Below are 18201 nucleotides of genomic sequence, written 5' to 3' on the forward strand. Positions count from 1 at the left end.
TCCAGCGAGTCACCTATTTTCGCACGGCTGTGGGCGCTCCGTGTCAGCGAGGCTCCAGCTCCTCTGCCGAGCCTGGGGGAGACTGGCCAGAGGCTCCAAACTTTCCCAGGACTGGGATGGTGCATTTTAAGATCCCCTCGTGTGTGAAATCGAGCTAAAAACCACGAGACTACACAGTTCCCTCTTTATTTTCCATGCCTCCAAGGGTCACGTTTCCCATCTGTTCCTCCCCAGACAGGCAAGCTCACGTTTTTCTTCTCCCTTTGCACGGGAGCTGGATCTCAGTATCCTGTTGTGGAAGCTGGGATTATATTGGGATCATCACTCCCAGGGTGATGCATCAGCTCTGACCAGACCAGGTGGGATGAGATCCAGAGCATCTGCTGTGGGTTTGTTGCTGCTCTCGTGATCCCACATGATGTGGCCCAGCATGGATTCTCACCAGGAGCTTCTTCGGGATAGCTGACTACTCCTGTGTCCCAAAAACCTGCCTGGATGCTTGTTTTCACCTGGAGGGCTCAGGAAAGGGGAGCAGGTCACCAGCTAAGTCACCAAGATGTCCATCCATCCATCCAACCATCTCCCCATGGACATGTGGGCTCCTGTGGAAAGCTGGAGCCACAGGGATGAACGCTTGCACAACAGAGTTTCCAGCCTCAGGGGGGGTCTCCTGTTGAAGCAGGAAAGAAATGACATCTTTTAAAACACTTCACGTTACGCCATTTGTAACACTCTTCAAGGAGGTTTTTTTGTGTCTCCTTCCTCCTCCATCACAGAAACAATATATGAAAAATAGACTAAAACTGAAGCAAAATAGTACTTTGAGGGCTTTTTTTTCTATACCTAACCCACTGCTTCTGTTTCCCTCCCCGCATTTTCCATTTTTTGTAGTGTTGTTGGTTTTTTTACCCTGACAGAGGACAAGCAAGTGATTTTTCCCACCGTGGGTACTTTCAGCTCCCTTTTTCCTGGCCATCCCCCCTCTCCAGGCTGCTCTGGAGCCCAGGTTATCCCTCACCTCCCCCCTCCCTCTGCCCGGGGGGGTTTCCTTGTACCATCCTCCTGCAGCTCTGTGCACTTGTGCCCTCCTCCCCTTCCCACAGCCTGATTTATGGGGTTTATCTTTGCCTTTTATGCTGCACCTGATTGCAGTGACCTCTGCTCCCTGCATAGCTCGAATTCCTCGGGGCTGGGGGCCACCAGGAAGGGCTTTTTCCTTCCCTGGGACACTACGGGACAGGGATCTTGGTTTTCCTGGCCCCATCAGCTCTTCTCTGTGCAGGACCTCTGAGGAACATGGGCATCACACCTGGTAGAGCCAGGGCTGCCAGACAACAGGGGGCTTGAGAATATCCCAAATTCCTCAGGGTGGTCCTGTGTTTGGCTTATGTGGGATGGGTCTCACCAGACCCTGTTCTAACAGGGTTTTCCCACCCTTGCTGGTGTTTAAGGTCTCCTTTTTTCCTTGGGAAAGGAGCAGGAGAACATGTGATTTTTTTACTCTGCACTTCTGGAATTCTGTGGCTTTCCATCCCATCCTCAGGACAGTGATGAGAGTTACTTATTACAGACACAGTGTTGGGGTGCAGCTCTCAAAGTGGGGAGCTTCAGGACAGAGATGAGCTGCAACCTCTGGCAGAACAGGGTTTTTATCTCCAGCTCTGATGGGTGGGAAACCTCAGCCTGCTGGGGCTTGGTCACTGCAGTCACCCTCTGTTTCCTCTGACTGCCCTACTTTACTTGTTAGGACAACTTTTGATGCAACCTCTGGTGTTAAAAGGGACAAAGCCGCTTGCAGCAGGCTGTTGCAAAATCCTGAAACAGGAATAAAACTCAGGAGTTAATTTTTAGTTTGGTTTGTTGTTTTTTGGTTTGGATTTTTTTCTTTTTATGCTAACTACTGGCTTCTTTCCAACCTGCTGCATCACCCAGGAAGCTGCAAGTTCTCCTTCTGACATCTGAGAGGGAAGGTGGGCAGAACTTAACCCCAGGATGTGGAACTTGTGCTAAACCACGAAATACCACAAAGCTTCGGATAAAATTCCCAGGAGCTGACATTTAAGGGAAGGCAAGAGGCAGAGTGCCCGTGATTCTCCCTGCATTCATCCCCTCTGCAGCTGGGATCTTGCTGAGGTGTTTGGGACAGGAATGCGACAGGAAACACTTGGAAAGCTGGAAATGGATTGGAGGGTTTGGATTTCACCTGGAACACGAGCAGCCAGGTTATGAGGTGCCCCAGCCTACGCGACCGGTTTGTGGTGATGATTGAGAGCAAACTGCACTGCCAGAGCTCTCACTGCAATAATTACACATCTGCAAGGGCCCTGAAGTGCTTCACTGCTGCCTGACACACTCTGGGAGCCCAGCTGGGCTCAGGGACCTCCCTCCCCACCCATTTTTCTTCCAGAGGAAGAGCCTTTTGCTCCCTTTTGTTTATAACTGGGATAAGGATGAAGGTTAGATGGGATATTGGGAAGGAATTGTTCCCTGTGAGGGTGGGCAGGCCCTGGCACAGGGTGCCCAGAGAAGCTGTGGCTGCCCCTGGATCCCTGGAAGTGTCCAAGGCCAGGTTGGACAGGGCTTGGAGCCACCTGGGATTGTGGAAGGTGTCCCTACTTGTGGCAGGGATGGAACTGGATGAGCTTAAAGGTCCTTCCAAGCCAAACCATTGTGGGATTCTGTGATTGTGATGTTCTCTTGTCTCATCCCTGGGGATGGTTGCCATGGGGCTTTCCTGTGTTTTGGCTGATGTGGTGCTTGATGCTGTATCCATGGATTTGCTCAGTTCTGCCCATAGGAATTCAAGTTTGTATTTCTTCCTCCTCCTCCCAGCCTGCATTCCGATTGTGTGTGATGAGCAGCCTGGCTGGGGAAATGTGATTGGGATTGATTTTGTTGCCTGGAGCCAGTGTCAATTGGAGATTCTGCCACTGTTTTGTTTTAGAAGTCGATTTCTTTGGAATTCTTCCACAGTGAGGACTTGCTGCTTTCCCTCTAAGACATTAGGCTTGGCCTGAGCAGTCTGGGCTTAAAACTGAATTTTTCACACTGTTCTTGTCTCACAGAGCTCACTGCATCCAGCCTGGCCCAGGGGTTTTGCTGCCCAGCATTTCATTCCTTCCACTTGCTTCCCATTTCTCCTGATGCAGGGAAGGAACTCTCCCATCCCTTCTGCTTGAGATGTCCCCCTGGAGCTGCTGGAAATGATCTCCCACGCCTTGCTAATCCCCAGGGAGGTGAGAGCACCCTGAAGCAAGACCCTGTGTCATCAGGTCAGCCTGAAAATCATCCGGAAAACTGAAAGAGAAAGCCTGGAGCAAAGCACTGGGAATGGTATCTTCTGGGAAAGGTGGGGAAGGAGGGGCCAAACCTGCAGGGAATGGGATTTAAGGGACTTGCTGTCTCCACTGCAGCTTGTACATGTCCAGAACTTGTTTGTGAGCAATTAAGGCAGTGTCTTAAGCAGAGCTGTGGAGAGCATGATTAAGTAATTAATAGTAATTAAAGGCATGTTATCCATAGATTTGTTGTTGGAGATGGAGTGAGGAATTCAGGGTTGGGCTTAACTTTGAAAAGAAACAGATCAGTCCTTTTTGAGATGGAGAGAGGGGGGAAAAAATAAAAACCTGAGCCTCTTAGAAATTTCCCTGCGTTATTTTCCCAATCAGACCTGAAGCTGCCAAGGTTCCTCTCACCCAAAAGGGCATCTTTTTCAGCAGATTTTCCTTTCCAGCTCTCCCCACTGCTGGTCCCCCTTGCCTTCAGCTGTGTTTTGCCAGCAGCACTGGACTTTTATAAATAAATAAATGTGTCAGGGCTTCTGGTTTGTGCCAGCACCAGGAGGGGTTTGGAGAGTCCATCACTAACTTGGAGCTGGAAGCTGGATTTCTGCTGTGTTCCCAAGGACCAGCCTGTAGGGAAAAGCCAGGCTAAGACCTCCAAGGATGCAAAAGAATACAGGTTTAGGGGAAATGTGGGGAGAAAAGTAATTTTTGTTGGGTTTTTTTTTTCCCTACTTAGCAATTGCATCCACAGTGGATTGATTAAAGCAAAACTGAGGATTCAGTAAGGTCCCCATGTAAATTAATCCAGCTGGAGTAATCAGGAATAATTCTTGTGGGTAGGGCAAAGCCTCAGGAGCAGGGCTGAGGGGAATGAAAGACACAAAACTCCTTTTGCCTCCTGCTCTCCCTCTCCTTATTATCGACACATAAATTACCCACATTCTTTGCAAGCTGAGTCTTGTCTTGACTGAGGGAGTTCAGATCAGCAGAAATGCAACAGTTTTCCTGCTAAAAGAAGCTCCAAGGGGGCAGGAGATTGGGAGCAGGGGGGAGAGGGGTTAAGAATTCTCCTGCTGCCATTTCTGAGAATTTTCCTGGGATTCCTGGGCTACCAATACTGGAAATTTCTGGAAACCCAGCGAGAAAACAGCCCCAGCATGGAGAATGCCCCCCGTGCCCTGCCCACATTTCAAGGTGGGTTTCATTATAGACCTTTAATAATGCAAAATTCCACTAAAAATTCCCAGCAAGGAGCCATCTCAGAGCAAACAGGATCCATTCCAGCACTGTGGTCTCAGCATTATCCAAAAGCTCAAGGTCACTGCAGCTCCCTTCTTTTCCACCCTCAGTGTGGCATTTTGCCACCAACATTTCCATGAAATGGCTCCTTTTTGGATGAATCCTCGGATTTTTTTTATTTTTTTATTTTTTTGGATGGCCAGGGAAGAGCAGCACTGGATGCTTTCCAAGCAGCTCCACTGCAGATGCCAAGGTTTGCACACTCTCTCCTCTCCTCTCCCTGGTTAATGGATCACCAAGACATGACCTGGCTGGGTCTGCCGGGAACAGGGCTGGGATAAACACCCACTCCCTGGGCAAGATTCCCACTTCAGGGCTTGCTGGGCATCTGGGTGCCCAAGCAAACACCCCAAACCACTTCATTCTAGCCTCCAAAAAGCATCCCTGCCACCTTCAGCTGAGAGTCTGGGGGAAGCCCTGAGTTTCTTACCCCAGAGCAGAAATAGGAGCAATTTTTAATTGATTTTTTCAATAATTGAGTGGGGACATGGATAAAGGGGCTCAGAGATCTGTGATTGCCTCCATAAACACATTCATGGAGGGGAAAGCTGTGGGCTGGAAATTCCAATCACCAGGAGAAATACAGTCTTGGAATTGGAAAAGCCCTCTGAGATCATGAAGTCCAAATGCTCCCCCAGCACCACCAAGGTCACCAGTAAACTGTGTCCCCAAGTGCCACACCCACACCTTCAAGCTCCTCTTCCAGAGGGGCAGAAGGAGCTGAGGAAATATTTGCAATATACTCTTCCCTGGGTGCAGTTATATATATTAAATATATATATATAAACCAGAACATGGATGGGATATAAACACACATATGTAAATATACAGAAATATGTATAAACCTAATAAATAGTTTTACCCCCCTGCACCTGCTTTGCTCTCATAGGGGAAGAAGGACAGGGCCCCAGGTGGGTAATTTGTCCTGCAGGAGGTTCTGCAGCTCATGAGGAACAAATTCTTGGCTCTTCAGACTCTTTGCATCACAGCCCTGTCACAAAAAATGGGCAGCACCTCCAGAGGTGCCAGAATCTACAGGGAAAACTGACTTTAAACCATCCTTGCCTCCTCCTTCCTAGTCTGAGCTACTCTGCTGGAAGTCCCAGGAAGAATGCAGCAGGTCCCAGGGCTGGGCTGAGATAGCAGAAGTCTCCCCATCACTCTGGGATCGCCAGGTGCTCCACTTTGTCCATTCCTGGGAGAAAAGGCCCTGTCCAGATGCACAGGGAAGGCTGAAGGCCATTTCCTCTGGAGATGGGGCTGGGGATGGGGAACAGCCAAGCACGGGCTTTAGGGAGAAATTTAGGAAGGAATTGTTCCCTGTGAGGGTGGTGAGGCCCTGGCACAGGGTGCCCAGAGAAGCTGTGGCTGCCCCTGGATCCCTGGAAGTGTCCAAGGCCAGGCTGGACAGGGCTTGGAGCAGCCTGGGATAGTGGAAGCTGTCCCTGCCATGGCAGGGGGTGGGATGGGATGAGCTTTCATGTCCCTTCCAACCCAAACCATTGTGGGATTCTGTGAAGAATCATGTATGGATTGTGAGATATCACTTTTAGCATTTATTTCTCCCCAGCACCCATTGTCCTCCTGAGCAGCTCTGACAGCTCCCTCCTTCTAAGCAACCAGCTGTTTTCCAAGGACATTGGGAAGAGCACAATCCCTCCTGGGAGGATGGAAATCTCCAGCACTGCCACTCCCTCTCCAGCCTCTGGCCATTTCCAGCAGGCAGCAGAAGGATGGGGAAGTTGCCAAAGAGTGGAAAGGCCCCCTTTGTTAGGGAGGGCAGCACAGGAGGGCTTCCCGGGGGCTCTTTAAACATTAACCAGCACAACAATGGCTCTGTGTTCCCACCGAGCCACGCTGGGCCCTCACCTCTGTGTGGGTGGATTTGCAGAGCCCTCAGCTGCTCCCAGCCCGTGGCATGGCAGGAGGACCTGGATCTGCAGGAATGTCCCCCCACCCTCCACCTTCAACCCCTTTTCCCACCAGGGAAGGGACAATCCTGAAGGTTTAGTGTATTTTCTGTGGGGATCTGAGAATCACACCAGGCCTAATGGATTTTTTAAAGCCCAGGGAGTAGGAAAAATGCTGACAATTTTCTTTTACCCCTGTGGAAAAGAAGTCTAGGGCAAGTTAAATGATGTGACCAGGGTTTAGGCAGGAGTCTGTGGCAGAGACTGAAAAAACCTGCATTTAGACCCAGTTTTGCATCCTGCTCTCCTCCTGGCAGCAAAACACAGCCTTGAAAGCCAGGTGGGATCAGGGGCTTTGGCAGTGCCAGTTTTGCCTGTCCCCATCTTTTGGGAATGCTGCAGCACCATGGCATCCTGAGAATGTTTGTCAGCTGACAGCAGCTCACCCCAGCTGCAAAATTTGGGTACCAGTAGGCTGAGCAATAAAAATAATCCCAGAATCCCACAATGGTTTGGGTTGGAAAGGACCCTGAAGACAATCCAGTCACAACCCCCTGCTTTGGGCAGGGACACCTTCCACTATCCCAAGTTATTCCAACCTGGCCTTGGACAATTCCAGGGATCCAGGGGCAGCCACAGCTTCTCTGGGAAACCTGTGCCAGAGCCTCACCCTCCTTTTATTACTTGTTACTAAATAATAAATGTATGTGTTATCAAATTGTTAATATTATTGATAAACAAATTGTTAATACTAATTAGAATTCCTATTTATGATATTATTCACAACAACAAATAAGGATGACTAATGACAAATAAGAAGAATCTCATCTGTGGGCTGCTGAAGAGCTGGGTGAGTTGCTCTCTGCCCTTCTCACAAGATCCTGTGGTGCTGCAGCATTTTTGGGAGCTGTAGGATGTCATCAGTCAGGGAAGGGTCATTGGGCATGTGGGATTCCTTCTGGTCACCTGGGGGGTGTCCAGGCTCCATACCTCACCTTCCAGCAGTGTTTTAATGTCTTTGCTAGAGAGTTTGATGGGCTTTGTGAGCTATCCTCCCTTAAATCTCACATGAGTATCTGAGGGAAGCAAACACAGGCTAAGCTGAAATAAACAGAATGGTTTATTAGAGCAAATACTCCCAGGCTGAGCTCTCCATATTCAACCTTCATCATGCTGAAATGTCTCAATTTTGCTCTGCTAGGCCAGTGTGACTGGTAAATTTTTTTGCACGGTTTGTGTGCGAAGTGCTTAAAGTGACTCACAGCAGTGGCCTTTTGCTGCTCAGACAAAAAGTTCTGGTGATTTGGGGTAATTCCCGTCCAAGAAGCTCCAGGATGGAGCTGCCTGAAACAAAGCAAACAGCATTTGAATCCGTGTAGGATTTTGTTTTTTGTCTTCTGGTAGTGATTTCTAGGCCATTTTTAGGTGATGCTCATCCTCAGCCCACCCAAAATTTGCCCAGAAGCACCTGGTGCTGTGCAGCAGCTGCCAGTGCACTACGCCACTCTCCAAGGATCTGGTGCTCTCCGGATTGCATTAACCAGGATGATCCTTTTAAAGATCCTTGCTTGGGAAGCAAATCCCATTTGAAATAAAGCAGAGGGATTTAGCTTAACGAGGCAAAGCCAGGGAAGAGAGGGAGAAGGAAGCAAGGGGCATGGCAGAACCTGCAGCAGAGGGTTGAAGGAGACGTCGGGAAGCTGTGTGCATGGAAAAGTGGGATACGCCAAGCTGGTGAGGATTGGTCCATCAGGGACCAGCAGAGGAGCAACAGGGAGCTCATCTCTGAGCTGGGAGAGATGGGACTTCATCTCTGCTTATTCCTGTCCTGGCCCCATCTCCTGCTGCTCCCAACCCTGACCCATCCTCTTCTGCCACTTGAAATGCTCCAGGTCCTTCTCAGCTGATGCAGCCCCCAGCTCAACTGCAGGGGTAGCATCCTTTGGCCCTGCCTGGTGGCCCCACGTGCCACCAGGGTCCCCAGACATCACCCTGGGCACTGGGGCTCTGGTGTCCCTCGCTGTTTGGCTGCTCTGCCATCCATCCGCAAGGTCAGCAGCCTCTTGAGCAATGTTTTCATGACAACCAGCCCAAACACCGCCACCCCCCTGCTGACAGAGGCACTCTCTGGACAGGCTGCTCCAAGGAGGATGTCTGTCCTTGCCGCTGGGAGCACAAGGAGCTTTGCCGGCCACAAGGCACAGCCCCTCCCGCCCCTTCCCGCAAATCCCCGCTGTGGGGAGGGGGGTAGATTCAGCTGCAGTCACACACCCGGTCACGGCCTCTCAAACAAACCCACAGCCCAAACCCTAGCAGCTGTTCCTCTTCCTCCATCACAGGGAAAGGGATGGTTCCCCCTTTAAAAAACTGGGAGAAAAGTCCCCACAGTTCCACGTGGGATTGCTGTGCACCCAAGGGACCAAAGTTCCCCTGGAACACAGATAAGACACAATGTCAGCATGCACACCTCCACGCCAGCTGGAAAGTCCCCAAAAATCAGCTTCTGCCAGGTGGGATCGGTGAGGAGAAGTCCCTTCAGGCTAAGGTGCAGGCACTGCAGCATCCACTGCTGGGCTTTCAGATCCGTGAAACCAGGAGAAGCACACGGTGTCCCATGGAAAATGGGGCCAGAGGATGATCAGGAGCATCTTCAGCAGCACTAGACCGTGTGACAGAGGGACAGAATAGTGGGAGAGTTGGTGATGCTGGGAGTGAGGAACTGCACCTTCCAGAGGCTCTCTGCAGGGTCAGGGGGCAGCTGAGCAATTCACAACTCAATCCTGGAATGCCACGGTCCAGCTCAGCTCCAAGGGAGTTCTGAGCCTTGATAGCTCAGCAGCTGCAGTGCAGGGTAAGCCTTGAGGGTCACAGAATTATGGAATGTCCTGAGTTGGAAGGACCCACAAGGATCACTGATCCAACCCTGGCCCTGCACAGACACCCCAACAGTCCCACCCTGTGCATCCCTGACAGCATTGGCCAAACACTCCTGGAGCTCTGGCAGCCTCAGGCTGTGCTCATTCCCTGAGGAGCCTGGGCAGTGCCCAGCACCCTCTGGGGGAAGAACCTTTCCCTAATATCCAGCCTGACCCTTCCCTGACACAGCTCCAGCCATTCCCTGGGTCCTGTCACCCTTCAGAGCTCCCCTCACCCAGGCACTCTGTACCCCACAAACCTCGGGCAGAGTGAGAACTCCCCAAGCCCTTCCAAATCTCACTTTCACAAGTCAGGCGCATCATTTCCCCTCCAGCTGCCTTCTCATCATTTAAAAAAAAAAAAAAAAAAAAAAAAGGGCAAGAAAAAGTCATTTACCACCCAGCTCCACCTCTCCCCCCCGAAATGTCACCCTGGGTTTCCTGTGTCAGCAGCCACCCAGGAGCAGAGGCAGCCTCCAGCTCAGTCTGCAGCATCCTGTTCCCAAGTGATGTTTTAACCCCTGCAGACCTGGCTCCCTGCCACCGACACCGCTCGCCCGAGGCCACCCGTTTAAAAAAAGCCACACTGAGCAAAAATGGAAACTTTCTCTCGGTGTGATCGCCCCCTTAACATGGATTTGAAATCAGGAGAGGTGGTGGAACAAAATCCCCCCACCAGAAAGTATCCTCCTGTCGCACAGACAGCAGCAGAGAGATGCAGAGATATTAAGTGAACTGCAGAAGAGCTCGGATTTCATTAACCAGCAAATTATGGATGTCCCCCATGTCCTAGCAGGCTGTCACGTGACAGACCCGTGACACTGGATCCTCAGCAGGTCACTCCTCTGTCCCCTTGTCTCCTCTCCCTGGGGAAGCAGCAGGAACCTCCTTCACACCACACAAAACGCAGCACTGTTATCGAGAAATAAGCAGAACACTGGGTTTTTTTGGTTTTTTGTTGTTTTGTTTTTTTTAATCAGGCCCTTTCGTAGTATAAATAATTTATTTCAGTTCACAGCATTATGTCTGCATCTTTAAAAAAAAAAAAAGGAAAAAAGAAAAAAAGGAAAGACAGGAGGAACGGAGACTGACGGACAAAGGCGAGGGCAGGACACGGGCAGCGGGATTTCATGGATGGGAACACGGCAAAGGGACCTGGGGGAATGAGACCTGCCAAAAAAACCCAGGTCGTTCATAATTCGAGAAGATGCACAACCTTGCAAAGAGCCCAGGCAGCTCCCCTCAGGAGCTGCTCTGCTGAGGCCCCTCTCGTTCAGCCCACCGAGGGCGACGCGCATCTTCGCACGGGAGAAATCCGGGTGCTGGAACGTCACAGAAAAACCACGGGAAGTCAGGAGCTACTCGTTGGAAAAGTCTTTTTAATTATTGCAGAAAGCAGAGCGGCTGGCAAGGGCTCGGGCACAGCGTCCCACCTGGCTCAGCTGAACCTTCCAGTGCTCTGCCGTCTCTCCAAGGGGATGCCCGGCTGGGTGTGACAAACTCCCAGGAAGGACCCAGCTCCAGAAAAAGAGCCTTTCCATGCCAGCATTTGCTAAACCGACGACGGCCAGGAGGTGAAACCCACCGCTAACAGCCTGCACGTGTCATTCCTAAAACCTGATCCCTCTGGAGCTGCTGGGGTCAACGCAGCTTGCACATTTTTCCTCTCAAACGGGTCGCTCTCCCAAAAAAGGGTTAATACATGTGGCTTCTGTGGCATCAAAAATAAATAATTCTTTTCTCTCTCTCTCGCTCTCTCTCTCTCTCTCTCGACAGCAAGTACCAAAGTGTTGGAGGTGAAGACAAAGCAGGGAAACCCAAGGAAGCGGGAAGAGAGCCACCTGAACGGATGGGACCAGCCCACACAAGTCGGGACTCGCGCCGGGAACTCAAACCCCGCAAGAACAGAAAACACAACTTGGCTGCAATATTTGTTTCCTAACAAACCACCCCCCCCCAAAAAAAAATGCTGTTTGGAAGGTGCTCATCGCTGCAAGGGGAGGATCAACTCCCCGAAAGCCGAAGGGCATTTTGCTTTTGTCTGCTTGGTGCTTTCCCCTTGGCTGCTCTGGGAATGGGTTTGCAAATGGGAAGAAGGCTGGTGTAAAATCACCAGAAAATCCCACCTGCCTCAAAATTCAGGATATTCGGCCCCTGAGGGCTGCCTGCTCCAGCTCTGTGGGAAGCCAGAACCCCCGGAGAGCTGGATCCCAGGCTGAAACACAAGACAGCAAGTGGATTTTGGTCCCCAGCCCCATCCAGGTACCAAAACGTTCACCTGCAGGAGGAGGCAGCCGGGCCTGACCCTGCCCGGCTGCTCAGGCTGCTCTGCAGGCAGAGGTTGCCCCTGTGGCTACTGGGGAAAGCGAGGGGCTTTTAGTCAGGTTTAAATCTTTATTAAAAACCGACCACAACCCCCCTATGTCTCTTCACACCCTGCCATTTTCCCTTTCCAGCAGAGATTTCTCGCAGGCTCTGGCAATCTCTGTCTGTCCATCCATCCATCCATCCTGCCCTGCCATGACCCACCCCGACTTGGCCTCCTGCCCCACTGCAGAGCAGCACAGCGACCAGAACCCCAAACTCTGCTTTTTTGGGGGTTTTACCAAGTAGCCCCCAGTTTGGATCACCTCCAAAGCCGCACCTGGGAGCACCCTGGGCACGGGGACAATGCACACCTGCGGGGGCTCTGCTGCAGAAGGTGACACAGCCGAGCCTTTGACAAATGGGGGTCCTGCAGAATCCCCCACAACGCTTCCAGCAGCGTTCACCCCAAACCCTTGCGTCTTTTTGTCTTTTTTCGCCCTTTTTTCAAGCAAAGAGCTTGAAGCTCTGCACCATTCAGCAGCTGCTCAGCACCCCAGTGTCGCATCCCCCCCCACCCCTGTCCTTGTTCTGCACCCTAAAACACCAGCCAGGGTGGGTGGGTGTCCCCTTACCCATCACACCCACCCCCCCAAAGACATTTTCTGGGTCCAACCCCCTCCTCCAAGCTTTCGACACCCCTTCCCACCGCCACCCGCGGGGGAGGGATCCAGGGATGCGGGGATGCAGGGATAAAGGCAGGCGGGCTGCGAGCCCCCTCCCCGCTGACCTTGCCGAGCCACGGTGCATCCACACCCCCCGCAGCATCAACCCCCCGCCCCAAAATGCATGTGGGGGGCTGGCATCGACACCCCCCCGCCCCAAAATGCCCGCAGGAAAGATCCAAAAGCACGCCGGGCTCCTCTCGAACGCGCTTCAACAGGGTCCTGCCCTGTTGGCCCCCCGGCACACAAAGGCTCGGTGGTCCCGGAGGATGGAGGAGGGGGATTCATTCCGTTTTTCCATGTTTCCAGCCCGAGGCAGTCCGGATCAGACCCTCAGGAGCACGGGGCGGTGGGAGAGGGGAGCTCCGGGATCTGGGCTCGGCTGGCGGGAGGCGCTTTGTTATCACCACTATTGTCTGTCCTTTGGGGAAGGAGGGAAAAAAAATGAAGAGGAGGGGAGAAAAAAAAAAAAAAGGAACGATTAAACCCAAAAGAATCGCTTTGGTTCTGTCTCCCCCTCGGTTCCTTTGTCTGCTCCCCCATCCCTCCCCGCCTCGGCGGGGCTTCTACCGCTTCTTCTTCTGCTTGAGGGACTTCCTGCGCTTGAGGATCATCTCGTAGAGCTTGTCCATGCCCTCCGTCAGCCCCTCGCCGATGATGGCGCAGGCGGGCTGGATGTGGTAGGTGGTGGAAGGGGTCAGCTCGTGGAGGGCCAGCTGCTTCTCGATCTCGGCCACGGGCAGCGATTTGGGCAGGTCCTGCTTGTTGGCGATGACCAGCAGCGGCGTGCCCTGGTTCTCCGCGAACTTGGTCACCTTGTGCAGCTCCGTTTTGGCTTCCTCCAGCCGGTCCACGTCCACTGAGTCCACCACGTAGATGATGCCATCGGTGCAGCGGCTGTAGGACTTCCAGAGCGGGCGCAGCTTCTCCTGGCCGCCCACGTCCCAGAAGTGGCAGCTGATGCCCTTGGCCGTCCCGTTGCTCAGGCGGATCTTCTCCGTGTTGAAGCCGATGGTGGGCACGGTGTTGACGAACTCGTTGAACTTAAGGCGGTAGAGCACGGTGGTCTTGCCCGCCGAATCCAGGCCCAGCATGACGATGTGCAGGGACTGGAAGGCGGAGATGTTGGAGGAGATGTTCCCCATGGCCACGGCTCCCGGCCGCGCTCACAGCCCCGCGCCCATCCCCGCGCCGCCGGCCCGCAGCGGGGACACGGCTCGGGGCGGCGGGCAGGGAGCCGGGAGCGGGGATGTGGATGGGCTCAGGGATCGGGAACACGCAGCTCGGCTCCACGCGGCGGCAGCGCGCCGGGACTGCCGACCCCCGCCCCGCCCGGCAGGAGGAGGAGGAGGAAAGGAGGAGGAGGAAGAGAAAGAGGAGGTGGAGGAGGAGGAGGGGCCGCGCCGCCGCCTTCCTCCCGCTCCGCCCCTCGTCCTGCCCGGATCGCCCCTGCCTGCACCGCCCCTGGCCGAGCTTCACCTGCCCTGGCTGAGTTTCACCTAGCCCTGGCCGAGCTTCACCTGCCCTGGCTGAGCTTCTGCTCCTCGGGGACCCCCGGGAGCGACATCTCCCTGTGCTGGAGGCTTGGTTATCCTTGTGATTGTCATCATCAGCGACCGCAGCAAGCAGTAAAAAACGCCTTAAAAATAGTAACCAAGCCAAGGTGTTATTCGTGGGGTGGCTGCCCCATCCCCGGAGGTGTCCAAGGCCAGATTGGACAACCTGGGGCTTGGAGCAACCTGGTCTGGTGAAAGGTGTCCCTGGGTAGAACGAGATGATCTCTAAGGTCCTTTCCAACCCAAACCATTCTGGGATTCTGTGATTATTCATTCCACGTGAGACACCAGGAGGGACTTTCCACTGCACCAGAAGCTGTTCAGGCGCAGCTCTCCAGGGATAACTGGCACCAGTGATAATCTGAGCGGGAAAGCTGGAGAGCAGTGCGGAGCATCTGTGTCCCCTGCAGCTGTCACAGTCTCCCAAAGAGGAGAGATGCCACGAGGGAAAACCTCACCTGTGCCGGGTCCAGGGCACGACTGGCACTGATGCTCATCACTGCTGGTAATGCTTTTTGGATCTCATATTTCCAAAGGTTGTGAGTGCCCTCAGTCCCTGTTAAAGCTCCTGAGGTCTCCACAGCTGGAGACAGCCCCCCAGGGTCCAGCACGCTTTGTGCTCTGAGCCATGGAACTTCTTTCCCAGTTACTCATAGAAGGGACCCTAAAGATCTACTCCCAACTAAAGCTCCAATTCCACGGGCAGGGATGCCTTCCACTATCCCAGGTTGCTCCCAGCCCCATGTAACCTCCCCTTGGACACTTCCAGGCAGCCACAGCTTCTCTGGGCACCCTGTGCCAGTGCTGTTGCTTTTATTTCTGCTCTCGCTCCAGAGCCAAAAAGCAGCAGCAGGGTGGTTGCTGCAATATTACCCATTGCCTCTTTTACAGCGTTTGTAAAATAAATATCGACTCTATCTGACAGCTTAGCCAGAAAGCCCCAGAGAAAGAAGTGCACTGCAGAAGACAGATACTGCTTTTAATTTAAGATGCTTTCCCCCCTCAGCATGCGGTGAGGATTTGTCGGGCTGGAGTGGCATCATTTCTCATATTCATTTTTCATCCCGAGGATGCAAAATGTGGAGGCTTTGCATGGAGATAAGGCTACCTATTAACACATGGCATCATTAAAAATACAGGCAGCTTGCTTTTACAGCCCTCGGAGGTGACACAGGACACAGTTTTGTGGAAATCACCGTGCAGTGACAGCGGGAAAAGTGCAGGGAACTCTGTGCCCGGCATCATGCAGATGGGAGAAATACTCCTTGGCTCGTGTGAGGTGGCACTGCTAATCCCAGATCGGGGCACAGGCAGTGGATGGGCTGGAAAATGGAAATATTTTGTGCACCAGGGCTGTCTTAGACTAAATGTTGAGCTGGTGTGAGCTCAGGCTTTACTCTGCCAAAGTGATGAGGTTCCAAGAGCACGTGGAGAAAGCTGTAAGTGATCACCTGACTCCAGGACCTGCAGCATTAAAGAAGAGAAAAAAAGCCAGAAATAGAAGAATAGGGTCATATCTGTGAGTGGCAGATCCAGCACTGGCACCGCTCTCATCTCTCCTGCCTGAATTGCTCCAGCAAAAGCTTCCTTAAAGGCTGCTGTGAAGGATAATCCCAAAGCAAGGGCATCCCGGGCTGCTCCCAGAATTAGTGGCTAATCTGTGTGCAGTAGGGCTGGGATTTAGGAATTTACCTTCGGGCTATGAGCCCGTGCTCGGGTCCAGGAGTGCAGGAGATGCTGTTCCGCCTCTCGGTGTTGTGCCAGGTAGCACTCCCCAGGGAATTCCCCCTCTCCTTCCCTCCCTCCCTCTCTCCCTCCCTCCTCCTTCATCCCGCTGCTGAAAACAGATTTGAGCCTCAAGAAAAGCTACACAGGCCGCCAGAATTTCTTTCCCCGCCATCCAAAGTCTAGAGGGGAGACCTTCCTCCCGTGCACCCCTCCTTTTTTCACGCCGGTTCTAAATAAAGGCGAGATTAGATAGCCAGGCTGATCAAACCTGGGGATGTTCTCAAAACCGGCCCCAGAGGAGACAATCCCAAGGGGATGGAGATAAACGGGAGCGTCGCAGCGGTGAATTATGCTGCAGCTAATGCCAGCTATCCATAAATAAGCTGGTAAAACCTCCGCGGAATATTAAGCGCAGAAATAACAGCGTTAATCGCAGCTGAGAGGAGTCTGCCAAGTCCATTCGGTGGCAAATTTAGGGAGAGGAAACCCATCTTTTCCGTAAACTCCCCCGCCTCTCCCTGCTTTTTCTCCCCCACCGCCGCCCTCCCCGTCCTATCAAGGTTAAGCAGCCAAGGTTAAAGGCAGCATTAGCATCTAAATGTGTGTCTGAGGATGTGACAAAGGGACGGCTGCTGGTCCCCAACATTTCGCTCAGGCAGCGCGAAGACTGTTGCTGCCATAGTAACTGTTTTCAGACATGGCAATTATTTCTTCCCAGCTTTCCCCCATCCCATCTCCCTTCCCCCAGCTCATCTTGCGTTTCCAACTATCTTTTTTCGTTCTTTATCATTTTTTTCCTTTTTCGGGGAGGGTGAAATATAGGAGTCCACACACATCCAGAGCGAAGGGAGGGATGCTCCCCGCGCTTCCGCGGCCGCTCAGGGATTATCCCTAATAGTGACTTTTAATCTGCATCCAATTAGCCCTTCATCACCCGCGCAAAGCGAAACCTTGGAGCAGCAGCTTCTGCCGGAGGTTCCTGCCAAATCTCGTGACCCGGAGAGGGGGGAAAAATCGGTTTTTAAGCAGTATCCCTACTCTTGGAGCGTGCAGCATCCTCTCTCCCTCCCCTTGCTCCTTCCTTCTTTGTAGCATCACTTGTCCTAAGCTGCTGCCTTTTGTTTCTGCGTTCAAGGCAGAGGCACCAGCCCAAACAAAGCGAGCAGGCCGGGACTGTAATTAGGGCTGCCCCCGTTGCTGGCGATAATTAATGGCGTGCCCGTGACTAATGGCTGGGGTGCAGGAACAGCCCGACGGCTGCGCTGAGCTGCCCCAACTGCGGTGGCACTTCTGGTGGGACAAGCGGGGCTGCTCCCCTCTTCTCCCAGGGTTTCAGGAATGGGCTCTGTCCGAGCGGCTGCTTTCCCGGGATAGTGTGAGCTGGGGGAGGCAGCAGTGGGAAATAAGGAACTCTCATCCCAGTTTGTGAGCCCTGACGGAAGGGGAAAGGCCGTGGGGAGGCTTTGGGGGGTCAGCGCCTGTCGTGCTCAGCATCCTCTCCTTCTTCCCTTCACCACACTTTTCCTTTCCAAGGACTTCCCAGCTCACTCACTGGATAACGAGGTACTGCAGGATCATTAAGGGTTGAAGAGCCTGTGAGTCCCTTGGGAGCCTTTGGGATGTTAACTTTGAGGGAAGAGAGCATCGCGGATTTAATGGGGACTCCTTCCTCCCGGGAAAGGCGGCGCTGGATTCCGCGGGTGACACAGCCGGGCCACCCGCGGGAAGGGTTAATGGGGGACAGCGGAGGAACGCAGGGGAGTGAAGAGAGACAGACAGACGGATACTACATATTTAGCACCAGATTATCCCTCTAAGTGCTCCGTTCACACCTCTGCCGCCAGTTTCTCCAGTGGTTCCTGGAGACAGCGTGCCGTGGGTGTTTTCCTGTGCTTTGTCTCACCCTCCAGCCTTCAGCCCTTGCTCTGGGAAGGGATCCGTGCCCCTTGGAGAAGGTCCCTCCATCCCTAGCCGCTCCTTCCCAGAGCTCCTGGGATAAACACCGAGGTGTGGTGGCTCAGAGGTGTGTCTCGGGTGGATGGAGGACGGACGGATGTGCGGAGGGGTGCGTGGAGGAAGGGATGGAAGGGTGATAGAAGCAGCATCACAGTGGAGAAATGGCTAAATCCACAGAGCTCCTAATGCAGGAGTGAAGAATAATCCGTTCATCTGCAGCACAGCAGCTCAGCTCCTTTCCATGACCTCAGATGCCTCCTCAGGCCAAGCAAAGTCCTCCAAGGACCAGCTTAAAGCTGACTTTCACAGCCTCGGCCCCAGGAAACACTGCAGCGGCCACACACCCAGGAGGAACAAACATCCTCCAAACGAATTGGTGTCAAAAAAGCCTTTCCGAGGCAGCCCTAAATCCTCCAGGAGTGGGGGCAGCTGGAGGAGCTCAGGACCAGGGTGGGTGTGTATTAGAATTTTTGGTGTAGTCTTTTTGGCTGGGTTTTTTTTGTTTTTGTTTTTGTTTTTTTTTA

At 53.0% G+C, this 18201-nt stretch overlaps 1 protein-coding gene and 1 long non-coding RNA gene across 3 annotated transcripts in view; one reads left to right on the forward strand and one right to left on the reverse strand.

Annotated features, from left to right (window-relative positions):
* The window catches only part of LOC146434341 (uncharacterized), a 76019-nt gene extending 71665 nt beyond the window's left edge, over positions 1 to 4354 (forward strand). Inside the window, exon 6 of one of the 2 annotated variants that reach the window (XR_014853355.1) lies at positions 275 to 4354. This is a non-coding gene — a long non-coding RNA (uncharacterized LOC146434341). The remainder of the gene's footprint in view (positions 1 to 274) is intronic. The other variant, XR_014853356.1, reaches the window with a different exon arrangement.
* Positions 4355 to 10767: 6413 nt separating this feature from the next.
* Positions 10768 to 13794, reverse strand: ARL4C (ARF like GTPase 4C). Its single transcript, XM_085065843.1, has 2 exons — positions 13008 to 13794; positions 10768 to 12858 (listed from the first exon to the last, which is right to left on the reverse strand). Exons 1-2 carry the CDS (start codon positions 13580 to 13582, stop codon positions 12771 to 12773), a joined length of 663 nt encoding a protein of 220 aa, XP_084921969.1. The 5' UTR covers positions 13583 to 13794; the 3' UTR covers positions 10768 to 12770.
* Between the last annotated feature and the right edge of the window lie 4407 nt (positions 13795 to 18201).

This window comes from Lichenostomus cassidix, chromosome 7, assembly GCF_008360975.1.
Source record: "Lichenostomus cassidix isolate B80296 chromosome 7, HeHo_3.0, whole genome shotgun sequence".
Taxonomy (NCBI): domain Eukaryota; kingdom Metazoa; phylum Chordata; class Aves; order Passeriformes; family Meliphagidae; genus Lichenostomus; species Lichenostomus cassidix.

Coding starts and splice junctions, on each gene's coding strand:
- ARL4C (XM_085065843.1), bottom strand. CDS start 13,582: ATGGGGAACATCTCCTCCAACATCTCCGCCTTCCAGTCCCTGCACATC. Junction 12,859..13,007: donor CTCAAGCAGAAGAAGAAGCG/GTAGAAGCCCCG, acceptor CCTTCCCCAAAG/GACAGACAATAGTGGTGATA.